The sequence below is a fragment of the Pavona decussata genome, unplaced genomic scaffold, assembly GCF_977016875.1.
Source record: "Pavona decussata unplaced genomic scaffold, jaPavDecu1.1 SCAFFOLD_27, whole genome shotgun sequence".
Lineage (NCBI taxonomy): Eukaryota > Metazoa > Cnidaria > Anthozoa > Scleractinia > Agariciidae > Pavona > Pavona decussata.
In genome coordinates, this window is record NW_028145450.1 from 1,527,501 (window position 1) to 1,554,100 (window position 26,600).

Consider the following 26,600-nt stretch of genomic DNA (forward strand, 5'->3'; position numbering starts at 1 on the left):
AGGATTTCATCCACATACTAAAAATCAACAAGCCACTTCATGACACTGTGTTTGCCTCTAAGAGTGGTAGCTTACAGCTTATGAACACAGGAAACGAGTCGAAGTCACAAGATTGCATGAGAAACGTCCTTCAATTAACTTAACTTTTAAATCGTTTTATTTCAGTTGTACAAGAAAGCATGGCAAACTTCTCACATCTAAGACCCGGAGAGAAGGGACTACGTTTCAACCTTGAAAGACCTGGCTCCGCGTTCCGCCGGCCAGTGACTCAGTTTTCCAGTATGCACATGCCCAGATTTCACTGGATGTGAGAGCACGAGAGCGAGGCAACGTGATTGTAAATAGCGAAGATTTGGAAACGAATTTCACAGTTTATACATGGTCGGAGATTTTCTGTCAGTGCAGTTAAAGAGGATTATTAAATCTTAAAGGCGTCGACCATTAAGTTATAAACATGTTGTTATTAAATGCACTGAGATCGCTTCCAGTCATAGAAAAACGCTCGTGTCGGAAAGAAAATTGTGAATCGTTCTTATTAATGTAAGAAACGGAGTCTAAATGGCTTTCAAAGTAAGCAATCTAGTCTACAGCGTTTGTTGGTTGAAACCTCAGTGTTCAGGGCAGCTCAACGAGAACTTTAAAGTAAGATAGTTAAAATGATGTTTCCTACTATCGCACATCATTTTAGAAGCTCGCACAGGTGTGATTTGTTTCCGACTCCGAGTCAAAATGCCGAAAAATTCTAGCGAACTTAACTTAATCTTATTCCCCGAATAGCCCATTTTACAGTTGTGTTCTTAGTGACCTGGTCTTCGACTGGAAGTGAGGCTGGAGGTGACCTTGTTTTGATACAAACCTCACTTCTTTTCATATGTAGATCATACTGTTCTAATGCTAACTAGTTTGAATTTACATATGAAAAACAGTGAGGTTTGCATCAGAACAAAGACACCCCAGCCTCGATTCCAGTCAAAGACCAGGTCACTAAGCACAACTGTAAAATGGGCTCTTAACTGCTGACGGCTTAACGAAGATGCTAGCTGGCTATTTTTTACTTTTAATTTAACGACTTATTCCCCCTACCCTCCAGCCCGTGGGCAACGAAAACAGAAAGGAGCGTCGCGGAAGTTTGCGGAGATCTTTTGCTAGAGAAAACGCTATTTTTAATTTCTTCACAATTTAATCTGAATTTTTGAGGTGAATAATGCCCTTCTGAACAGATATTCCACCGAAATGAAACGTTCAGTGCCACCGCTTGTTATTTAAAGAAACTTATTTATGGAACGAGCTAAACATCACAGCTGCCAACATAGACTGTAGAGGACTTACGTGCCCATTTGGCACGAAAAATTTAGAGTTCATTCGAGTGGGAAGGAATTTATTATAAGATTAGGGATATATACCTTACGATTTGTTGTTCTTTTATTGGACTTTATCAATTGCTGTTAAACGTTTTTCAATTTTGTGTGGACTTCTATAGTGAAAGTGCACACGATAACATCAGCGGACATAGCCGAGTGATTTGCCTTAAATAACTTTTAAGCAACGACGACGGCGACGGCAACGACAACGCCGCAAAACAAGAAGTTTAAGGAGGAAAAACAATCACTCTGTGCGTGCGTTTTAAATTTTGGTACAATTCTCTGCCGTCCTCTACAAAACAACAACGTGAAATGATCAAATTCAAAGTTTTGTGGAGATGAGCTTACAATGGTAAATTTTTCATTTGCTTTTTAAACTTGAACGCCACTCCTACCAATTTAGCTCATTACTTATTCCAACCTGAAATTAGGTTCTACTCAAGAGTTCTTATCTTCATGTTACGTTTATGTTTGCTACTGTGCCCGCGTCCCTGAGTAACGTCAAGGCCTCAAGAAGGCATTCCACGAAATATTTATTTCCACCTGATTTACAGGTGTCAGTCTATATAACCACTGCTGATCTCTTGAAAAGAAGTAATTTATAAATGTAGGACTCGAATCCCACATTCCTGTACAATTTTACTGTTAAATTTTTACGAGTGGGCTGAAAGCCATCTTAAATCGTTAAAAAAGACATTTGTATTAAAAAAATGTAAAGAATAGTTAAATTTAGTTTAAAAATATATAAAAAAAATATGTAATAAATAAATTTTCAAAACCGTTTTCACTGACTTATCTGAAAGTTCTTGCCCTCGTCGTTAGTTGACAGTATAAATAACAAAAAACAAAACAAAACAAAACAAACAAAAACAACAACAACAACAAAACACAAAAAAACAAAGACAACAACAAAAAACAGAACGACAGCACGAAAACGGCCAAGTTCTTAGACGTTCATTCTTTCCTCATTGTTGGCGCGAAAATGAAATAGGTTTTCTGGAGACGACACTGCACGAACGTAGAATACCCGAACGCCTAAGAACTGGGCTGAAACAAGCCTCGCTCCCGGGCCTCATCCCGTTTCCTCGATCAGCTCAAAGCTCAAGGGTGACGTCACATTAGACGGCGCTTCAAGGGCAACTGGGAACGAGGCTCGGCTGTAACGTTGAAATGAAAGTTTTAGGGAAGATGATGGGTCGGAAGAACTAATGGTGCTTCGTCATTGATTAGGTGAAATTCGTCCGCCAAACTAACAGACGGCGCAACTAAAACTGACAAACGTTTGTGTGGTAAGTTGTCAACTTTGCCACACAGCCACATTAGTGTCTATTAATTTGACGTTTTTTTTTTCAAGAGGGAATATCTTTAGTCTCTTTCCATTCTTCTTTACGGTATCTTTACGTTGGCTTAGCTTGAATGAATGAACGAACCAACGGAAGAACGGACAGATGGATAAATGAATTTTCACTGGTTTTTACCCTCGGTAAAATCAAAATAAGCTGAACGTATGTTAGATTAAACGATAAAGTCAGCAAATTTGGAAAAAAAAAGAGTATTTGGGCTCAAAGACTTTGCGGATGAAACTATTTTCAAGGGAAAAAAAGACGGAAAGAACAAATTTTCTCCAGGCAACAAAGTGTTCTTGACCTCACATTTGTGGTTATTGGAAACGCGTTTATTGAATAAAATACATTTTATTTACAGTTATAAACGCTATACGGATTTTCATTATACAACAAACTTTTTCTCAAGAAAAGCAAGAATGAGGCATTCGAAAACATTCTTCATCTATACACAAAGCAGTTCCAAAATCAAGTTTTGGGCTTCATAAAGTCAAACTTAGCTAACTGGCATTCACCACATAACAAAAACCAATAAAGTTAAGGTTCTCTCAGAAACCTTTGGACAATGGAAGATGCTTAGGGAATCAGACTTTGCTGAATGAAAGTCTTCAAAAAAGGAAAAAAAAAATAATGAAAACTTAAAATATCTATTGACAAGCGAAACAATTAGTTCATGGCTTTCCATATTCGAAGTTCGCGTAGTCGTTGACCATGTCGCAGAAACCAATATAGTTGAAGTCGTGCTTGTAACCAAGGACAACCAGAAATTTCTTTTTAATCACCAGAAATTCCCGCGCGCTCACCAGACTGCCGAGATCGAGCTCGCTCAGCACGCGGTGGAACTGGATCTGAGAGACAGTGCCGTTGTGTACGCGGTCGTAGTCCTCAAACAGCGGGAAAATTTGAATGCGGCGGATACGCACGCGGTCAGCCAATCGGTGCATGACTAGTTCCAGGACTTGCTCCTCTTCAGTGGACAGTTTGTTGCCGTCGTTTTCTTGGTTGGGGCGAAACTGGACGGGTACGACTAGCGGGGCTTTTTCAAGATCTATGGGGAAAAACAAATATAAATAAATAAATAAATAAATAAATAAATAAATAAATAAATAAATAAATAAATAAATAAATAAACTCGAAGTAATAGAAAGCATCTTCTTAACAAACACCATAATGCCCCTAAAGACCTTGATAGATATTTTCTGTCCTTAAGAAGTGCATGAACAAGTTCGATTGCTTAGTTAACGAAATGTTGCTAATTAGAGAGTTAACACCATCTCTCAATGTCCAATCGGACTCAATTCAAGCAAAACTATTGGCGTGACGTTACATTTTCAGATATTATGTTGATTTTGGTGAACCATTTCTGACATTGACTTTATTTTTCTATTTCGTTTATTTTCACTTGCCTATGTATATCCTAAACCTTTACTTATAATAAATAAATTCATAACATAAATAAACAAATAAATAAATAAATAAATAAATAAATAAATAAATAAATAAATAAATAAAGTAATAAATAAAGATGGAGGCTATAGCGCTCGCCCAAAATAATACGCCTGCATTGCAGACTAAAACCATTTGATAAAGATTTTCCCGCCATTTTCCACTCTTGTCGCCTTTCATTTGCCGATTCAACGCACGAAGTTATAGCTTCAATTGAGTTAAAGTAAGCTTACGAAGAAAAAAATTCATATACTGCGGACGGCAAAGGGCAAGTCTTTGTTTACGGTTTGTCGTAGAACGTGATACTAAGTCTTCTAGATCAAAATGCTGTCTTCAAAAATTTCCATGTTTGAAGAGGCTTCGAAAACTCCTTGCACTTTGCTTATACAGGTGAAGACAATACAGTAACAAAGGAAGAGAGAGAGATAAAAATGGCGTACTTTTTAACGTGAAAATGGACTCGATATCGTCCACGAGCGATGCGTAGTCCACATAGTCCGGGTAGCCAAAGGCAGAGTATCTGGGAAATAAATAATAAAACAATATTACATTACAATACAGCAAATGCTAAACCCTCGTTGACGATTTTTTTCTTTCAAATACCTCTAAGTAAGTGAGGGAAATGTCATTAGAAATCACGGATCACCTTAGAAAGACTTCGGGAAATCTTCGGGCCGTCACTGAAAATGTTCGGAAGTCTTCGGATGGTTTTCGGTATGGAACATGACTTTTTTTTTGGCCTTCAACTAAATTTCACTCATTGGAAAGAATGTCCGTCACTGGTCGACAGTTACGTTGCGACAGTTTTGCCTAATGTTTATTGAAACTGAAATGTTTAATGATGGAGCATGTCAAGTTTATTACCAAATTAGATCATGTTTTACATGTAATTGTTCTATCCGGTCATGCTTAAATCCAGCCAACAGTTAGCTTTCATACGTCGGGAAAATCCCAGATGATCAGCGCCTCCGTTGTTACCCGACTCTCCCAGATTTTTGTTGTACTGGGTAAGGTTTTGAGACGCTTGGTACCAATCTTAACGATCACCGATGCCCCCCTCCCTCCCCCCCCCCCCCAACCGACAGCCAACATTTAAGTTTTAAGTTGTCGGCAATGATCGCCGAAAATCGTAGAAATGTGGGACGCGTCGGGAAGACAGAAACGTTCCGGGTTTTCTGGCTTTATCTCCGACTATTCCACATGATCAGGGATGTCTGCGATTTCGTGTTTTCACAAGTCGGTGACATCTTGCCAGCGAAATCCCCGATCGTCTGAAATTTTCCCAGACATGTGAACTCAACTCTGATATTTTCGTTTCAAAATTCACCTGTCCATAAGCTGTTGCACTTCGACTTTAGTAAGCTTCAGCGAAGTCAGGTCCATGGCTCTTGGGAAGACGGTCTTGAGAATTCTGCCAGTGCGTAGTTTATCGTAATCCTTGAAAAATTCGTTGAGTCTCATTCGCTCCTTCATCACGCGGCTCTTAATTTTGTACATGATTTTGTCGATGTTATCGTCGCCCAGATCGGGAAGGCATTTCTGGTTTGTTAGTTTGAGCTCCTCTAATCTTTGAAGATACTTCATTTCTGGTTTGTCCGATGGCTGCAAGACAGAAAAGACATAAGGACGGTGCCTACTTTTGTTACTGAGCATACGTTCTGCGCATCTCGAGACACTCGGGTTTCCTATGGGTAGTGCCTACTAATACGGGGATATTTTTTGCCCGGTTTTTAACTATGCGGAGAAAGCAGAACTTAGCAAGTGCTCTTGGTATCCTAAAAGAAAATTGGGGGTAACCATGCACTTTTCAGAGACAATAAAGCTTTAATTTGGTAAAAAGAAAATAAACCCGCCATGCAAAGCTTTGTAATTTACTACTTTTTAGAATTGTCGCTCAATTATCTTTCATAAATGCCCCGTTCCCTCAATTTTCTTTGATTCCAGTAGCCCATACTAAGATATTTTTTTGCCGCAAAGTCATAAACTGCGCAAAAATACTTCATATTAGTAGGCACCGTCTATAACGGGTGGTTAATGTGGCCTGTGCTGAGATATGTGAAGTAAAGGACGGTACCTCCTTTTGCTACTGCGCATATGTTCTGCGCATCTCGGGACCGAGAGGTAATTCATGGTAAGGTACCAAATAGTCACCCACATAACCCTAACCCTAACCCTCCATATAGTCACCATATAGTCAGGACAAACATCCTGCGTACTGCTATGGAAAATGCGTGGTTACCCCCAATTTTCTCTTTTGGATTCCAATAGCCTTTGCTAAGATCTGCTTTTCCAGCATAGTCATAAAACGCGCAAAATGTAAGTTGAAAAATTAAAACTTTACAGACGTTTGTATGACTGGGTGCATGACGTATACCCCCGGTCATACAAATACCTGTAAATTTGTCAAATTTCATCTTACATTCTTAAGCTGATATAACACCTAATATGCTGAAACTTTGCAAGGTTACTAAAATAAAGGTGCTCTTTCCAGTGCTGGAATCACTTTTTCATTCAGTTCAATTTTAACGCATTCAAATCTGTCGCCGCCATTTTGGAGAAGGGTCTATTACAAGGGCGTTGAAGACTTACTCTATAAACGCGTTTCGAACGCGTCTCATATCGCTATAAACGCGTTTCAGACGCGTCTCATATACGTTTCTGTATCCTACCTGAAGATCGTCTAGAAACTTGATATAGTTGAAGCCGATATCATCTGAGTACCTCGACTGCAAGATCTGAAGAGGAAAAAACACAAATATTATCCATATGAGAGACTAAACCTGAGACGTGTGACAATTTAATTGAAAGCCACTGAGCAGTACTTTCCTGTGGTGCTGTTTATTATGCTTTACAAGGTGGCTCTTCCTTTCGAGTCTGTGGATGAAATCCTAAAGTGTGACCATTCATATGAATAATCTAAAAAAAGAGCAAGGCTGATTTCATGGTCAGGGAAGTATATTTTCCAATATTTAGAAAGGCAAAAATGAAAGCTACTGAGCAGTACTTTCCTACGGTGCTGTTTATTATGCTGTACAAGGTGGCTCTAACTTTTCAGTTTGTTGATGAAATCCTAAAGTGTGACCATTCAAATGAAAGCTACTGAGCAGTACTTTCCTACGGTGCTGTTTATTATGCTGTACAAGGTGGCTCTAACTTTTGAGTTTGTGGATGAAATCCTAAAGTGTGACCATTCAAACAAAAGCTACTGAGTAGTACTTTCACGTGATTGTAACTGTATTCCAATGTTGAGTAAACTATTATTTGGCATTATTTTTTTATTCAGTTGTGTTATTGAGCAGTCTCTTTTATTACCTTTATTTCTTCTGGATCATCCGTCAGCCCCAGTGTGTGCAGACATTGACTGGCTTGGATCTTCGTCACGTGACCATTGTTATGCCTGTAGATGATGAACGAGGTCATAATTTAGTTTTTCATATTTTAGTTTCTCTTGAATGACATCATTTGCACATGCGCACTTAACCTATGTTTTTTGAATTCGCGACACTGGAAATAGACCCTATACAAAAATGGCCCACATTTTAATATTCTTTTCTTTGTATTCAAATTAGCCTTACTAAACTAGTTCTTGAGTCCAAAAACAAAAGAATACTTCACCTTGAACAAAGCTAGTGAGGCTAATTTGAATGCAGACAAAAGCATATCAAAATGCATAGGGTCTATGGAGTACACACTTGTGACATATTCCGCTAGTTTGTTCACAGACCAGCTCCAAACGCGAGCTCTAGAATCTCTTTACGGAAGCCAAATTACTTTATCAACCCAGTTGATGAAATCAACCATTTTATTTTCTCATGAGATCGTCGAGAGCGCATGCGAATTGAAATCGCGGGAGTTTAAACCAGCACGCGAATACCAGGCACAATTCGCTGGCCATGATTTAATGACCGATAAGGCAAAGTCGATATTTACTCAACGATGTAGCTTGATTTTCACTTGGTCACACATCATTATTAAAAATTCAGTACAGTTTTCTGGTGACATCTTAGTATCAGGCTTTTTGGGGGGAGGGGTGGAAGGGAGGGGAAGAGAGGAACCCTCCCTTCCCATTAGGAAGGCCGGATACTTAGGTGGAATCACAGCGTTGAATACAATAGCGAATCACTTTTGAGAAATCCTGGTCTGCATACAAAACAATATCGGCTGTAATTATTTTGTCAATTCATTTAACACATGTATCAAATCATGTCAACTCACTTATCAAAATCTTGGAAGCATGGCTTGGAGAGAATTCGTTGCTCGATCAGTTTCCGGCGCATGCGTTGTGTGATTCGCTCCAGGAACTCCTCGTCCTCCTGCGTTGGTCGATCAGAGCTCGCCCCAGGCCTACTCATTTGGAAAGTCTCCATTGCAGGAACTTCGTATGTTGGAGTTTTCTCCAGTCCACGCCGTGTGAACACTGAGGTAAGAAAATGAAACAAGTGTGAACACTACCAACTGAAGTTAAAGCGAAAGAAAAAAACGCTCTTATGTAAACATTTGCAAAGAACAAAGCGCATTCGTGTAGACGGCAATAAAGGCGATTGTTTTTGCTTAATCTCGAACAAACAAAAACAAAGCCTAGAAAATGAAAGTTTTTAAACGGAAGGAAGGGTGTAAAGTAAGCGTTTTCGAAAGTGGAAACACATTGCCAAGGTTGCGTTCGATTGACCGTATTCCGGAATAAGAATAAGCGGAATAGCTGTTAGATTTTTCTTTTTAAGTAATTTGGGAAGCCATTTCTGTAAACTGTCGCTGACACATGCTACTTAAAGAGTTGTCTTGTACTCCAGTGACTCCAAAAGCATCTTATGAGGGATTTCTTGTCTTCGTCGTGTGTATTCCTATTCCGGAATAGGGTCAATCGAACGCACCCTAACGTGAAGAGACAAAACAACGATATACAATGGAAGGGTGATTTGCTACGTGCTTGGACAAACGAAAAATAAGTTTTCCAACGCACAGTAGTATGAACGCGAGGAAAAAACCTATTGAAGTACGGGTAAGGGTTCTCAACTGAAAAAAAAAAAAAGCAGTGTTTGTGTGGGCGGATGAAAATTAATTAACCACTTGATTTAAAACCGATGATAGCTGGTTCCGTCATGTTTGCATACAAACCAAAAAGCGCATCTTAAAAGCGAGAAAAGATTACTTTAAAGTTATGAATTAACAGTAACAATCTGGTAGACCCTCAAAACTCAACACACTAAATGATGAGTCGAAACTAAAATCCTTCAAATCAAAGGTCTTTAGAAGAGTTCAATTTTATAGACTTTCTACCGATGTAACGTTCACGGGAACTATTCCATCTGAGAGCTCAACGTTAAGTGATGGAGCTTTTCAACTGAGTGTTGTAAAACCAAAAGCAAAGTTTTTTCTCTGAAGACTGTGTCACAACAGAAGCGCAATGAACCAATCAGCAATCGAAGCAAATACATGAAACCGGCAGCAAGCGCGGGAAAACGCGTGCGAGCGAGGCACGATTGGATCTGGTTTTGCTTCTCATTGGCTGAGAAAGTGACGCACGCGAGTTTTACTAACCAATAACAGCGTAGCAAAACAAAAACAAAAAAGCTACGACAATGACAAAGAAACACTCACGAATTACTATCGACACTAAATTGAAAACTGCTCTTATGTTGGCGTCCGATAGAAACAAACTATGGGCAACTGATTTGTGACGTTTTGATACATATATGTCATAAATTTTATTTGTAAATGTAGCCCAGTAGTGGCAACTGTGACACAGCTTATGCGGATGAGAATGCTTGGATTAGTGTGGATGGACACCGAAGAATTAAAAGTATTGGCTTGGATAGGGTCTTAGCATAAAAAAGTAAACCAATTTTGTTAAAAGAGTGTGACACGTAACCGTCTGCTACGACTGAAAAACCTGTGGCCCTCAGATTCCGAGGTGAATTGGAATTTGGAAATGGTTGGTTTTTGAGGAGAGGGGAAAACCGTAGTACCCGGAGAAAAACCTCTCGGAGCAAGGACGAGAACCAACAACAAACTCAACCCACATATGACGTCGAGTCCGGGAATCGAACCCGGGCCGCACTGGTGGGAGGCAAGTGCTCTCACCACTGCGCCATCCCTGCTCCCCTGCATAGCTAGTGACTCACCAACTTCAATATCAGTGTGGAATTTAGTCCACATAACATTGCCAGGTATCTTGGGGTCTCTGTAGTACGAGGCGAGAACTTCAAATTGTTCCTCCGTAAGGTTTGGCTGGCCCATCAAGCTCAGGCAACGACGAAAGATGCTTCGGCTAATCGAGCCGTGACGAAGAGGATCGAAGTCTTGAAAATATTCCTCCACCTGGGATGGAAATTTCAAGAGAGCCGCGTCAAGAAGGAACACAACGATAACTGCCATGTTCGAACGACTTCCAATTACATATGTAACAATCCACCGTATTGAAAAAGATGGCGCCTGGTACACCTTAACACAATTCTCAGCGTACGAAAACAATAAAACCGCTTAAATAAAAGAACATAAAAGTTTCAAAAACCTCAAACCTAGCATACACAATAAAGCTAGTACAGGGACGAATTATGCAAAAATATGGCTTTCCACGTGCCTATAGGCTGTATTAGGTTTGCAAGGTATTGTGGAAAAATGTACAGCCGCCATCTTTTCCCGTATGGTGGATTACAGTTATCAACTCGAGATTTCGGTCACGTGATACCTGACGAGGGCGCAAACCCAATCAACTTTCACGCATAGAAAGGGCAAGAGAATAATCTTATTGTTTTATTAGAAATCTTGATTAATATTCCACTAAATGCAACGTTCTGTTTCGGGAAGGAGCACGAGTTCTGGGGATGTGACTGGTTTGAAATTTGAAAGTCGTACTCGTGTTCAATCACGTACACGTTAACTGACGAGGTCCCTAAAAACACGGCTCGAGTTTACAGTGCAATTGTTAAAAGTATAGTGAATAGCATATATAGCCAATGAAATAACAGCATTCGTGATAGAACAATAGTAGACTTACCCTGAGTCTGTTGACCAGCACGTAATGTTTGATGCGATCAATCAGCTCCTGCCTGTCAACTGTCCTGAGGTCCAACGGCCGAGGCTCTTCAGTCTCACTGGCGGATCTGAAGATCAATAATACATTAATTCTTAATAGAAGAAAGATCCTCGCAGTTATTTACGCAACTTAAGCGGTTGCGAAAAGAAAGCCTGAAAAAATTTCACGCTTAAACGGGATTCGAACCCATGACCTTTGCGATGCCGGTGCAGTGCTCTACCAACTGAGCTATCAAGCCAACTGGGAGCTGGTCATAATGTGAGTACGTAATATACCCGGCCGTAAATGATGAGCAAATGAATATAAACACGATAACGGAACTTCAAATGAACGGGATTTGAACCGATGACCTCTGCGATGCCGGTGCATTGTCTACCAAATGAGCTATCAATCCACCTGGGAGCTGGTCATATTGTGAGTTCGTAATTTTCCCGTGAATGATGAGCAAATGAATATGAACACTACAAAGGAACTTCGAATGAAAGCGTCCTCGCAGTTCAGTTCGCAACTGAAGCGGTTGCGAAAAGAAAGCCTGGAAAAATTCAGACTTGAACGGGATTCAAACCCATGACCTCTGCGATGCCGTGCAGTGTTCTACCAACTGAGCTATCAAGCCAACTAGGAGCTGGTCATTTGAATGCAAACTTGATAGTATCCCTGAAATCAGTCTTGTGGAAATCTTCACTAAAAAGACACTATCAAACAGCTCACCCGAGTGGGTTAGTTACATTTTCGTTGTAAATGATGACTTGGTGGGGTGGGGGTGCGTTGGTTGTGTTGAGAATCCCAAAAAAATATATATATACCAAACTGCTTTCACATAAACATCCCCACAACGATGTGAGGGAAAAACGACGGCAATATAATTTTTCAGCCCAATTTAGCTGCTTGAGAGCTCTGCAATCCACTGTATCCAAGCCCACGGTTTAAAACGAACATCAAATTGCAGCAACCTCGTTCCCAGGGTCTCTCCTCTTCCCGCCTGGGAACGAGGTTGGAATTGTAGATGATCGGCTGTGTTGGAAATCACTATGAAGAGTACTTGTGCGTACAAATGAAAATAATTTAACTTACTTGTCTTTTTGTGAGAAGTCTGAGATAGTGGTGGCCGTTCCAGTGTACTCTAAACAGAGAGTAAAGACAAACAGACAATTAATATTTACCAAACAAAAGAATCATCATCCCACTGCACTTTGCACTGTTCGAATTACACGCGAAACGAGTACGAACATTTAACAATTATCCTGCAAACTCGCGCAGAATATCGCCTGATACTTAGCCGGCGAGGCCGTAGCCGAGTTGGTTAAAATTAGGGGATACTCCGCAAGATTGAGGAGGATAATTGTTTTATTGTTCAACACATTAAAAACAAAGCACAGTTTTATTGCAGAAAAGCTGGAGACGAACTGGTTTTTTTTTCATTTTTCTCACCGCCACACGAAATTACGAATATCGCAGGATATTCAGTGCACCATGACCATATTTGGGCAGTGTTACAATGTGTTGAATAATAAGCCGCAATATTCATACAGTTAGTCATCGGTACTAAAAAAAATCGGTTGTCTAACGCGCGCGTGTTGATCTTGTTTCAGATAGAAAGAGACAATGTGGAGCAAAGTTTCTTGTTTACCCCTTTATGCCCTAACAGTGATCAGCATCAAATTTCTCCTTGTATTACCAATGCTTATTCAACCCCTGAGGTGATGAGAATTAAGAATATGATAATCCAAGGTGAATTTACTTGATATTTCAATAACTTCTTCCCAGTACTTTCATAAGAAAAGTATGGGGCCAAGATGGGAGAATTTGTTCTTTGATATTAGGGGTTAAAGGGTTAAGGGAACAACAGGACGTTAGAGGCTAGGCTACGGACAACAGACATTCGTAAGGACACTCCTTTTATTACATTATATATAAAACTAAATAAAAAAAGAAGCATTTGAAAATTTTACCTGAATCGATGGCTTGGATGAAAGCAGAGTAGTTAATATCGCCTCCAACTGGATATTCGAATTTCTTGCAGAGAAGCTGTGTAAAGATACGTTCAAGATTTCAGTTGTCTTCTCGCTTATAAGTAGTCTTAGCAACCTTGACTCGCTCGCACGCGTTTTCCCGCGCTTGGCGCCGGTTATATGTATTTACTTTGAATTCTGATTGGTTCATTGCGCTGCTTGCGTCTGTTGTGATTGGCTGAGTAATTAATTACTTTGGTTCTTATTTACCAAACTCAATTGAAAGCAACTCTAACAGATCGTTTCTTACCTGCTCTGCAGCTCTTTACAGTATCAAACACCTAACAGACACGTTTCTAAAGCGTCGTTCAGTTATCTAATACCTTCATCTAATATTCTGATTTAGCTAGAAAATTTAATAACACATTTTGTACGAAGAAAAATCTTCCTCAGTAATCTTAAGGGGGAGTCACACCTGAACGTCATTTTTCCGCCACTTGACATGGCTTTAATGGAAATATCTCGTTCGCGTTTCAAGCAATCCAAAAACCCTTTCATCATATCGTGAATCTGTGTATTGGGGTATTTTGTGAATTTTTGGGTATATTTGAGAGGAGTAGTTTTTCTAGAAAGATTGATAAATATTAAGAGAAATAAAAAATATTGAAGATTTAGTGAAGTTTTAAAATTGGAATTTGTAGTTAATAATTAATAGACGGATACCAAGTTGGTCCACTAGCAACCTGGGGTGCTCTTGCGTGGGTATCAACTGTCTGTTGGTGTTCCAAAAATCATTTTCTTTCCTCTATCCCTACTTAAAACCTCTTCAAATTTCATTCAAATTTAGGTGTATTGCCCCCTTAGGATTATCTTTTCTATCCAATCTTTCTCTTTGCAAATTTATGTGTGCGCTTTCCGTTTATGCCTGCGCTTACAGCATACGAGCAAACCAATCATTAACAGCCAGTAGTTCTCGGCTGTAGTACTTACTGCCAAATCTTGAGGTTGGACGTTGATGGACAAGAAATGAAGCATTCTTGAGAACTGGGGTTTGGTGACACCGCGAGTGTAGCCTTTACTCTGAGAAAGAAAGCAAACAAGCGTGAATATTGTATCATTTATAAGCAATAGAGACCTTTATATTCTAGTACGAGTACGAGTACGACTATGAGTTTCTCCAATAAACAAAGAGTGCGCGCGCGTGAACCAGTGTCATTTTGGCGGGAGAACGAGATAGCTGTCGTCATTTTACTACGAGTTTTAGTAAGAATCTCGTAGTGGCGAAAACGAGTCATCGAAACGTAGGTGATCTCGTCTTTTTGGAAACACGAAAGGGCTTGACTACCATCATTCAAACCAACTGCGTCAAAATCGTCGTTCGTAAAGAGTGAAATGAAACTTTCTGTGATATATCTGTTCTTAGTACTTCGCTAAAAACTCGAAGTCAAATCTCGTAGTCGTACTTGTACACGTTCTGTAATCTAAAGGTCTCTAATAAACTACTGAAGTTTCCACTCCTCAGAGACTAAATCAGAGGCTGCGGAAAAAAGAGACCAGATGAATGTTTACAAACTTAACGTCACGAGAGCATTGACCTTAAACAACAACAGCATAGACGACAAGCAGTCCCTTGTAAGCAAAGCGAACGAACCACACCATGAAACAAAATAATAACGAAAGTAAAGTGAAATGAAAGACGGCTTTCCTTGTAAACTTACCCTATCAAAGTCTTTGAAATAAGGATAGACCATTAGCCTTCGCTTGCGTACAGTTTCAGCAAAATCGTTGAGTACTTCATTTACTCTGCGCTCCTCTTCAGCAGAAAGAATATTGGGCGCCTGCAAAACAATTATACAGCGATGAGTTAATGACTACTGGGAGAAAAAAGTGTTTTCTTTGAATTCTTATTGTTTCTTTAAGCGGTTTTCAACTGAGCGTCGTAAATCAAAGTAATTTCCCTGGCCAGTCGCAACAGACGTTAACAACACAATGCACCAATCAGAGTGCGAAGCCAACACAAGTAACCGACAGAAACCGCGGGAGAACGCGTGCTAGCAGGTGACGACTAGTTTTGGGTTTGCTTCTCATTGATTGAGAAACTAAGTGGCGCGAAATTTGTTAACCAATCACAGGGTGCAATAAAGTGGTTTTCCATCAAGTGTCGTAAAACGAAAACGACTGACTCTGACCAATCGTAACTGACGTAAACAGTTTAATAAGCCAATCAAAACTGAAGGCAAATACATGTAACCGGCGTCAAGCGCGGGAAAACGCGTGCGACAGAATAAAAAGCGTAATTACTTTCGACACTCGATTGAAAACTCAACGTAAAAGCTTAATTTTGAAGGATATGATCGGTCAGGGAAATAACTTGGGTTTTGGTTCTTGACAGAGAGGAGAAAAAAACTTTAATTTCAAAGCTAAACGAAGGAGGAATGAAACTTTTCCAAGGAAAAGAGAAAGCTACAAAAACAGCCATACCTTTGTCAGTGCACCCATCGGTGGTCTATAGACTTCAGCAGTAGGTTTTTTCTCCAGATTTGGTACAGTGAACGCTGAAAAGTGAAAGCAAAAGGGAGACGATTGACTTGTGACTTTCTCTCAACAATGAAAATTTGCAAACAAACATACAGCTGTTTTGACAAAGGTTGTCCAGAAAAAGCGTAAAAGCGTACGCGACAATGCCGAAAGGAAATACCCAATAAATTCCAACAAAAGCTCAGAATCCATAATGCCTCGCCCGTACAGCGAAGACTTGAGATGACGGGCAATATGGATTCTGAGCTTTTATTTAAATTTATTGGGTATTTCTCAGACTACCTTTCGACATTGTCGCGTACGCTTTTACGCTTTTTTGGACAACCTTTGTGGAAACAGCTGTGTATAGTTAATGGCCAGCTAGTTCATCACGAGTCGCGCAGCAACTCAGCGGTCAGTACACGTCACGCACTCCTAATGAAAAGCGTGACGTGACGAGTCAAAGAACGTCTACGTTGGAGGTCCGTCTGTCTGTTCGTCTGCCGGTCTGTTTGCCAACTTACCATTTTCCATAACATCGCAGAACTCCTTGTATCGGACACGCCCGTTCGGCTGACGGTAGACTTCGACAACCTTCTGTATCTCGTCGCGGGACAAATTGGCTTGAGTTCCACAACACAGACTCAGACCACAGATAAACTGCAAGACAAGAGGAGAAAATAGGTGAGATGTTGTAATCTATAGGGTGAAATCCTAAAAGAGAGACGTTCCAACAGCGTTTGTTGTGCGGATGTGCTGACTGCGTGGATGACCATTCAAATGAAAGCTACTGAGCAATACTTCCCTGTGGTGCTGTTTATTATGCTGTACAAATTGGTTCTAACTTTTGAGTCTGTGGATGAAATCCTAAAGTGTGACCATTCAAATGAAAGCTATTGAGCAGTACGTTCCTGTGGTGCTGTTTATTTTACTGTTTGCATCTTTGGATCAGACCCATTCAAATGAAAGCTAACTGAGCGGTTATTTGAGACTTGGTTTGCTTTACCCTAAACTTCATCGTGTCATGCTCACTTGCCTGATTTTCTGTGATTTCTCCGCTCCTTAACTTGTCGTGGTCTTTGAAGAACTCCGTGGTGCGTATTCCGTTCTTGTGAATAGCTTCCCTTATTTTCTCAAATATATCTTGCAAACCTGGTGTTGCTGGGCGCTAAAGACGACAAGAGTGTATGTATTATGTGAATGCCAGCAGACCAAGGAAGTTTCTTAAGGAAACTTGGGCCATCATCAGCCGTTGTTAAGCGAGAGTTTGGGACGTTTCATTTTCTCGTTTCCCCTACCCAGCTTGGCGTTCATAGCCGCTTTCTCTTTAAAAGCGCTGAAGGCTCGTGAAAGTACGAAGCGCAAAAAGGCCCCCCTTCTCCCCCTCCCTGTTAGCAAAGGTCTCTGACGGCGTCAGAGACCTCTGCTACCAAGGAACTTCTCCCCGAAAGCTATCTTCACTTCTCGTGCTGGCTCGCAAAAAAGGGAAATGAATGCTAGGCAAACTATGGCGTTCGAGGTTATACAGACTCTCGTGGCGGGGAAATTTTTAAGAAAAGACCGCAGTAAATGGACGCTATTTTTGGAGAGTAGGGTAAAACAGCCGCCCCTTCGGACGGTTTTACGTGTAAATGGTACGTATAAAATATATATTTTTTTACTTTCTTACATCATTACAACATCTTATTTGTCAAATTAATTGGGCCAAATCCGCCTGATTAATCGATATCGAAACATGTAATAATCGATATGGGTATGTGCAATAATCGATATCCGTACGTGTAAATAAGCCTTTACGAAACGTTGACTGAAGTACATGAAACATTCGCCGAAAAAAGCGCTAGTTTACATCAGCACAATTCTGTAGGTGCTGAACATCACTACAACAACAGTCAACTTATATTTCACAAGGAGATACAAAGCTTAAATTCAGTTTTTCCGTAAATTCGAGGTGCTCTTTGCAGTGGTGTATGTTGTTGTTCAATTTTATCCTTGGTTTAAATTTTGTTTTTCATTGTTTCAAACTCATTATCATACATTACCATACCCAAAAACAATAAGAAGATAACATTTAAACCAAAGATAAATTTGAACTACAACATATACGTGTACATATTTTTTTTGCACGAGATAACCTTGAACAATACAAAATAAGAAAAGTTGCGACTTGGTCGATCAACGACACGTTTGTTTGGATTTTGGTAAATTGTAGCTTGTGTCATTCAGCTTTCAAAATTTCTTCTCACCCGTCCGGAGTCATCGATGAAGTCCTGCTGTGGAATATATTTTGTGAAGTCCTCTTGATCAGCTAAGTCTAAAAAATAGAGAGTAGCAAAGTATAAAGTGAGAAAAAGTGTTTGCCTTTGGCATGGTTTTGTAAACACGCAAACCCACCCCCTCGCTGTCAAAGCTTTTTCAGTTTTGGCATTCGTCAGGGCACTAAATTAAACGAGAAAACTGTTTCCGTTATTATACTTTGATGGATCAATACTACCCCTTATTATCAGCTAACATAAGTTATAGTCGTTTTCGAGACAAAAGGTGACCATAGCAACAGTATAACTTGTTAAAACTGACCCTAAATTTAGTTTAAAGCATGGGCTATATTAGTATGAAACATGGGTTTCGCCGGACTAAATAAAGATTACATTTATCTCAAATAAAGTTGAATTACTCACACTGAAGTATAGTCTTTTGTCTTTTGTGGTCGTTTCTTCCCATTTAAGTCTAGTAGAAACGACCAGAAAAGACACAAAACTACTTCAGTGTGAGTAATTTAACTTTATTTGAGATAAATGTAATCTTTATTTAGCCGAAACCCATGTTTCCTATAGCCCAAACTTGAAGTGGTTATAACTAAAAAACGAGTTTGGTGACACCTTTTTTTTTTTATTATGGAACTGTGTTGGGCTTGTTCAGATAAAAAGCCGTTTTGCAAAGTTTCACGCGGTTTTCCCGCCAACTACATTGTATTTCATACAAAGAAACTTCAACAGAAAAAGAACATGGAAGTAAAACGAATTAAAAACGGCGTCGCGCAAGAAATTCAATATTTAGAGTTTTGCGATTAGTTTGAACAATGTAGTGGTTCTAAGACAGTTTGAGATGACATATCCCCCCCCCCCCCAAAAAAGACGCTAGGTTTGTTCTACAATTGAATCCGAACTTCTGAGGTGGGCAATGCCCCCAGCCTGCAAAACGAACCATCAGGTACCTCTGATCCGCGATCGTTCAAGCCCACGCTAAAACAATTTTTACCTTGTTGCTTTCTTTCGATATCCTCGTGGAAACTGTAGTAGTTACACAGGCCAGGTCGGGTGAGGTCGCGGTATTTCTTGCCGAGTAAAACAGTCTCTTCTGTTGTAACATCAGGTGAGCCGGGAAAACTTCTGTAAAACTATACAAAACGAAAAATAGGCCGAGTAGATCAAAATATGACTCTTGAGTAATAGCATAAAACGTCATTTGGACCGACTTATTCGGGGCCCGATTAAGATAATTCTGGGCTAGCGTTAACATTGGCTCTAGTTTAATTACTAATCAATAAGGATGCTTCCAAGATTTTTGTCCCTTAGTTTTGACTTTGACTTTTCTTTACAATTTATAGCTTACAATTAGCCCTTAAAATTGTGTTTTATGGAGCGAGATGAAAACCTCGGTTAATTTTTAATCACTGATTAGCGTTAATTGGCTTTCGAACATCCGACCTTGGGCTTTACAACTTCGAAAGACAGGTCTCGGGTGGGGTTATGTTCATACATAAGTGAGCTAACAAGAAATAACTAATTTTTGAGACTAACGGATGCTCCGTGTGCCAGGTGCCTTTTGACAACTACTGTGCACCCAAATACTCCTGGGCCCGGTTGTTCGAAAGGCGATTAACGTTAATCCACGATTAAAGTTAACCGAGGTTTTCTGCTCGCTTGTTACATGTAAATTTTTTTTAAACTTTAATGTTAAGCTAGTGGTAAAGACAAGTCAACGTCAAAACTGAGGGACAAAAATCTTTTTGAAAATCTTTATTTTTGTGTAAGCTTAATCGGACTTTGAACAACTGGCCCCAGTAATACAATGAAAAGTTACGTTAATTGTATTTGACGAGATGAAAGAAACCTGTTTAGATTTAAGTACGAGCACGAGATTGCGTACGAGTAGGACTCTATTCAAATCTAAAGCTCGCTTGTCTTTGACAATCACTTTCCCAGGTCTCTTTTCGTCACTCAGGAGTCCAGTTCTTTGACTTTGTTGCTAGTCGCAGGCTTTCGGTGCAATGGCAAGTCGGCTTGTGACAAGTCTATGTTTTCACTCCGAACACTGTGCTTTTTGTTTCCATTAAGGACGGTGCCTACTATTGTTACTGCGCATACGTTCTGCGCATCTCGAGATACTCGGGTTTCCTATGGGTGGTGCCTACTAATACAGCGATATTTTTGTGCGGTTTAAAACTATGCAGAGAAAGCAGAACTTAGCAAATGCTCTTGGTATCTCAAAAGAAAATTGGGGGTAGCCAATTGCATTTTTCAGAGATAATTAAGCTTCAAGTAAGGAAAAAATCCCATACATTGCTTTATATTTTGACGCTTTTTAGAGATGTTATTATCTCTGAAAAATGCATGGTTACCCCCAATTTTCTTTTTGGATTCCAATAGCCCTTGCTAAGATCTGGTTTTCCCGCATAGTCATAAACTGCACAAAAATACTGCGGTTAATTAGTAGCTGGCACCGTCCTTAAAACGTAATCGCCAATAACCTCTGACTACCTAGCGCTTTTTTACCTGGCTCTCTGTTACCACGCCAATATGATGCTTGTCAAAGTCAGCATAGCAGGTTTTGATGTTAATTCCATGGTATTTGTAGAACTCAGCCAATCGCATCAACAGGTTTTCACACTTTGACAGAGATGCTGGACTTAGAGGGCGCCGATCCACAGTACCGCTGCATGTAAACATTTTAAAGTTTTAGAAACAATTACAAGTTGCCTTTTGGCTTTAACATTAAGTACTTAATGACTGGCCCCACGGGAAACGGTGAGTTTTGTAAATCCTCAAGACCCTCAATGTTCACCACAGGGAACATTAAAGGTCGAAGGGAAACAAAACTCACTGTTTCCCGTGGGGCCAGTCTTTAAGTGTTTTGTTATACCTCCTAACTCAAAAAATAGGGCAAATTATATTCAGGTGTCACTTTACGACTATGGCAAAATGGCTTGAAAGCTTCTGTCCAAATTTGCTCTAATTGCAGAAGTCTCTCAACGTTTTCACCGCATTGTGGGTGGCCTTGTCAGTACATCTATTTCGAGTTTTTTTTCCCGAAGAAGCTGTTGAATTTCTTCCTCAGTTCCTTGTTTGAAAGCGTTTAGCTGGCAATTGACTGTAAAAAAATATATATTTTCTTGATGCGGGCTAGCACACAAATTTGCCACGGTTTCAGGGTGCACAACCTGATCACGTGCGAGTCGAAAGTTCAAGTTGTTATTTCCCTAGGCCATTAGTGAGTCTTGTTCGCCATTGGGGAGTAATTGACTTTTGGCCCCTGGCATATGCATGTGGCAGTAGTTCTCCTCCAATCGGAAGACGTATTTGAGTTGGGAGGTACACGTATAACAAATAACTGTTTACTATTAAACTCGAGTTTTTTCACAGCTGGTGATCAAATTTCAACCTCTGGCTCCCTTCTATAAGGGAAACGTAGTCACTCGGGGTGGAGGGTCTCCCATAATAACAGGTCATAAAAGTGATGATGCTACCTTTGATACCTTGTAGGAGCAATACTCATGCACAAAACACAAAACAACCATGAACTTGATTTCAACGATGTAAAGATTAATATGGACCGTTGTAATCCCAGTGGTCACGCAGACTTAGCCTGTGAACAGGTTCCCAAGTGGGGTATAGGGCGAAGACAAAAATCAAGCCCCCATACCGCACTCCGCTTGCCCGGCTCGCCAATTTTTCTTTTCATGCTATTAACCCCACTGTTCATAGGCTTATTGCAGATTGGTTTTGAAAGAGTGGCATTCCATTAGCGAACCAAATTCAATCAACGATCACATACACATTCCAGACATGTATAAAATCTTGGCCAATCCCTGGAGGTTCTCGCCTTCTTAAAAACACCTCATTTACACCATGGATGCCGTTTTTAATAATATTTTGCTGAAGAAGGTTATGGTATTTTAACCGAAACGTCCCATTTTTTTTACGATTCTAGTCATGAGTGACAACACATTTTTAGCTTTTGAAATACTCATGCAGTTACATTAATAATAATATTGTCTATTTTTATTTGGTAACCGCTTAATTAGTTGCTTACAGACACCTGTATAACCCATTGACTCTGATCAATCCCCCCCCCCCCAAAAAAAAAACCCACACTTTTAAGCCATTTAGCTTTTTATAATCTATATACACATATCGACGGACTTTATATGGTTCTTGTTGTAGCTGAGACTAAATATTATTAGATGTTTTTGAGGAATTGTGACCAGAGATTTACATGTAGAATGTTCATGACAATTATTGTAAGACAAGTTGAAACTTTGAATTTCTGAATAAGAGCTAGGCTGCATTATGTGGCCAATAGTTGTCCCAAGCCTGCAAGTGCGTTGTTATTCAAATAAATTGACACATTTTCTATCATGCCAGTCTTGCAAATTTCAGATAAAACCCGCTATTAAGGGGCCACTTGCCATTTCCGACAGGGTGGCCACTAATAATAGGGCTTCGACTGTAGCTGTATTTTTTTATAAAAAACAAAAACAACCTTAAAGGGGAAGTATCATGGGGTTTTTGATATCTTTTGTTAAAAATGATGAAATATATTAGACCTTCAATCACCTGCCAAATAATTCTAGAATGACGAGAGGAATGAAATCAACTCAATTCTTGAAAGAAACAACTTGTTATCTGTTCTAGCGCATTTTGGAAACAAAAGAACGAGAACTTGAAAAACATTAGCCTAATATTTTTCAAGTTTCAATCCAAACTGGCCTACTCTGTCTCTGGCCAGAGGCACTAATCGACAGTTTTATTGCACTGGGGTGATAATTTTAAACAAACTTAATTGACAATTATTTCGTTGTTTCTGCTGACAGTCAAACATTTTTGAGTTTTGAAATGACAGCAAATTTTCGTGATACGTCCCCTTTAATATTGACACAGACCTTTAGGCACCCAGCCCGTTAATATAATTATCATCACCCCCCCCCCCCCCCACCCCCATTCGAAACAAATTTACCTTGCAGCAGGCCCAATCTTTTGTGTGGCAGGGTCTTGGTTCAGAAGGCCAGGGTTAAACACTGCAAGATGAAAATAATTATAATTATGTAATTATTAGAAAAATCATTATCAATATAATAATTAATAATGATGATGATGATGATTATTATCGTAATAAGTGTTTGTTAAAATATACCATTTACAGCCAAATTTAAAAGTGCTTGTGTTGTTGAGTTGTCAATTAGTGGTAATTGTACATGTACTGAACTGTAAGAAACACTTTGAAACATGACATATGTATGTTCGTATTTGTTCAACAGAGTACAATCCATGTATAGATTCATGCCCTTATCTTTGAGTATGAATAAATTAGGCCTTGAACTTAAAAAGTGTTATAGCCACCTTGGCCGGGTGGTGAGAAAGCTGATTTACGCTAATCCACAATTATTAAAAGTTAACCGGGCTTTTCATCTTGCTTGTTAAGACTGTTTTTATAGGCTAAATTATTTAGGGACAACAATCTTTTGGAAGAATTCTTGGAAGACAACTTTGGAACACGACTGATGCTCCTCTTACTTCACGCTGGGCTAGTACAGAAATGTTTTTTGTTGGGAGGGGGTAGGTGGGCACTTATTTGAGGGTGGGCACTTATTAACTTTTTGGGCTTTCAGAGTGGGTGCTTATTCGAAGGTGGGTGGTTAATCGAATAAATACGGTAATTAGTGTGCTGTGATTAACAAAAAAAATTCCAGCTAGGTGTGGTAAATTTAAAGGCACCATCAGACGCTGAAATAATCTCAGCAGAATGACGAGTCCAGAAATTAATTACCTGCACCAATCACTTCACAGAATTTGCAATAGCTGACCATTCCTCTACGTTTTGGATCAGAGCTGCCATATTTTTCCATCAACTTTGCATCATCCTCTGGACTAAGCACAATTCCAAATAGCTGGTCCAAGCAGCGATCAAACTGGGTCTCTGAATTAACCAATGCAAGAATATAGAAATACACAATTTATTATTATTAGTGCTATAGTCTTGTCAAATAATTGTTACAAAGACATATTTTGTAGGAACTGAAATAAATCATTACTTTGTATTAAAACAAACTTGAAATTATAGATTAAAATCAATTAAGGCAAACCTATATTCATTTGATTATAGACATTATAGGCATCACAACAAGGGATTATTATAATATACATGTAGTTCCCAGCTGTTGTCACCCCTCCTCTTCCAGTTCCGACCCCTCCTCTCCCTGTTCCGGCACCCACCTCTCTCCCAGTTCCCAATCCTTTGCTCTCTGTTCTCATCCATCCCTAGCTTTTCAGTTCCCAATCCCTGCTTCTGTTTCCCAGTTCTTCACCTCTTCCTCCCTGTCCTCACCCCTCCTCTTCCAGTTCTGACCCCTCCTCTCCCTGTTTCCACCCACCTCTCTCCCAGTTCCTATCCTTTTTCTCTCTGTTCTCATCCCCATCTTTTCAGTTCCCAATCCCTACTTCTGTTTCCCAGTTCTTCACCTCTTCCTCTCCCTGTTCTCACCCCTCCTCTTCCAGTTTCGACCCCTCCTCTCCCTGTTCCCACCCACCTCTCACCCAGTTCCCATGCCTGAATATTTTCTGGATCAATGCTACAACACACTACTCTAACTTACTTGTAATAAAGCCAGTTCTTAGCCGATCAAAATCCTTGAAGTACTCTGTTAATCTCACATTTCTGGCATTCACAACGTTCCTTATTTTATCTTCAATTTCCTTGAGATCACTAGGACTGCTAAAAGTCTGAAAGAAATCAATGATGGACTGTTAAAGTACTGGTTTAAGGACGGTGCCTACTTTTGTTACTGCGCAATTACGTTCTGTGCATCTCAAGATACTCAGGTTTCCTATTGGTGGTGCCTACTAATACAGAGATATTAATTTGCGTGGTTTAAAACTATGCGGAGAAAGCAGACTTAGCAAGTACTCTAGGTATCCAAAACGAAAATTGGGGGTATAGCCATGCATTTTTCAGAGATAATAACGCTTCAATTTGGAAAACAGTGCCATACATTGCTTTGTATTTTTGGCACTTTTTAGAAATATTGTTGCTTAATCATCTCTAAAAAATTCACAGTAATACCCCCAATTTTCTTTTTGGATTCCACTTAAGCCCTTGCTAAGATTTTCTTTTCCCAAATAGTCATAATCTGCGCAAAAATACCTCTGTACCAGTAAGGCACCGTCCTTAAGGACGGTGCCTACTAATACCGAAGTATTTTTTTGCGGTTTATGACTATGCGGGAAAAACAGATCTTAGCAAGGCCTCTTGGAATCCAAAAAGAAAATTGGGGAGAGGGGGGGGGGGGGGTAACCACACATTTTTCAGAGATAATTAAGCAATAATATCTCCGAAAAGCGCAAAAAATATAAAGCAATGTATGGGATTTTTTTCCTAAATTGAAGCTAAATCATCTCAGTCTGAAAAATGCATGGTTACCCCTAATTTTCTTTTGAGATACCAAAAGCACTTGCTAAGTTCTGCTTTCTCCGTTTAGTTTTAAACCGCGCAAAATTATCCCTGTATTAGTAGGCACCACCCATAGGAAACCCGAGTATCTCGAGATGCGCAGAATGCATGCACAGTAACAATAGTAGGCACCGTCCTTAAGAATAACAAAAAAAGTTGTAAGTTGTATCTCTGTCATCACTGCCCATGTAAAGGTAATGCAAAAGCTTAATAAAAAGGTTGAAAATATTCGATACAGTGAGTTCTCACAACAACAGCACACACTCCTTGCTCATATAGCACAAGGGACTGTCTGCAACGTAAATTGGTGCCTGGCCTGCAAGAGTCAATCAATGGCACAGGCCATGTTTCTTCTTCCCTCGCCTCAATTAGCCAGCTACACAAGGGTGAAAGAATTTTTGTAAAAATTTTTTAAGTTTGTTGCAGTAAAGTTTTGTTGCTGTTTCTCCAAATATATATTGGAGATCATAATTATAATACAGATGGCTTAAACATCTCAGGCCATTGTCAACTGTTTCATTCAGATGCAATTACAGCGCGATCATTCGTAAACTTAAAAATCGTATATGAAATTGCGTTTACATAAAAAAAATGCAACGGCAGCGTTGAAAAAAAAACCCCAGGCAATCAGAACTATAAATCGAAGTCTAGTTGAGCAACTAGTGAGACTAAAGATTACTTTTTTCTGTACAAATTAATCATAAATTAAATTTTGCAAACTTCGATTTCAACTTACCATATTTCCGTGACCATTTGCCACAGCAGATACCATTTTTAATTCTGGGTGTTTCTAAAAAATAAGAAAAGTAAAAAATATCACTGACATATCATGAACTATAGTTACCGACGAAAGAAAAAGCCAAACATCTAGAGTTAGAGACGAAAGTGCATCAGTTGAATGAACGCCATTAAACGTCGGCAAGAGAATTTACCAACTTGTTGTGTTACGCTGACGAAATGTACGTACCTGACTAAAAAATGAGTTAAGCTGGAGTAAAAGCGTGTGATTTTTTCCAAGATCGCAAGGATAATTCGCTTAGACAACGCAAAACAACCTTCTCTTCGTTCTCCGTTCTGATCACCACTGAGGACATAAACAGTTGACTTTCTCCTAGCAACGACCCTGGCAACCGTGGTGGTAAAACCGCTGAGCCATCAATAGCATTGTAATCGATGGAAGATCTGAGCCCGCGATACATTGCGAGAAATCTGGGCACCA

At 39.7% G+C, this 26,600-nt stretch overlaps 2 protein-coding genes across 2 annotated transcripts in view; one reads left to right on the top strand and one right to left on the bottom strand.

The window, feature by feature from the left end:
- The window catches only part of LOC146485263 (uncharacterized), a 14,871-nt gene extending 12,728 nt beyond the window's left edge, over positions 1 to 2,143 (top strand). Inside the window, exon 13 of the mRNA XM_085103652.1 lies at positions 166 to 2,143. Within this exon, the coding sequence (XP_084959778.1) occupies positions 166 to 311 (146 nt within the window). The 3' untranslated portion in view covers positions 312 to 2,143. The remainder of the gene's footprint in view (positions 1 to 165) is intronic.
- An 871-nt stretch (positions 2,144 to 3,014) lies between these two features.
- Positions 3,015 to 26,510, bottom strand: LOC146485264 (uncharacterized). The gene is made up of 23 exons (XM_085103647.1): positions 26,349 to 26,510; positions 26,118 to 26,171; positions 24,528 to 24,654; positions 23,702 to 23,851; positions 22,892 to 22,952; positions 20,431 to 20,590; positions 18,914 to 19,052; positions 17,902 to 17,969; positions 16,692 to 16,823; positions 16,180 to 16,315; positions 15,620 to 15,693; positions 14,857 to 14,976; positions 14,129 to 14,218; positions 13,139 to 13,214; positions 12,261 to 12,309; positions 11,148 to 11,253; positions 10,273 to 10,468; positions 8,366 to 8,567; positions 7,463 to 7,547; positions 6,820 to 6,885; positions 5,478 to 5,752; positions 4,591 to 4,670; positions 3,015 to 3,752 (listed from the first exon to the last, which is right to left on the bottom strand). The coding sequence occupies exons 2-23, from the start codon at positions 26,151 to 26,153 to the stop codon at positions 3,376 to 3,378; spliced, it is 2,805 nt and encodes a 934-aa protein (XP_084959773.1). The 5' UTR covers positions 26,154 to 26,171; positions 26,349 to 26,510; the 3' UTR covers positions 3,015 to 3,375.
- Positions 26,511 to 26,600: the final 90 nt, after the last annotated feature.

Excerpts from the sequence above, each read along its gene's own strand:
- LOC146485264 (XM_085103647.1), bottom strand. The coding sequence starts at position 26,153 with ATGGTATCTGCTGTGGCAAATGGTCACGGAAATATG. Across the intron at positions 19,053-20,430 it reads GCGTGGTAACAGAGAGCCAG|TTTTACAGAAGTTTTCCCGG; the intron begins GTAAAAAAGCGC and ends CGTTTTGTATAG. Across the intron at positions 7,548-8,365 it reads TGCTTCCAAGATTTTGATAA|GCATAACAATGGTCACGTGA; the intron begins GTGAGTTGACAT and ends CATCATCTACAG.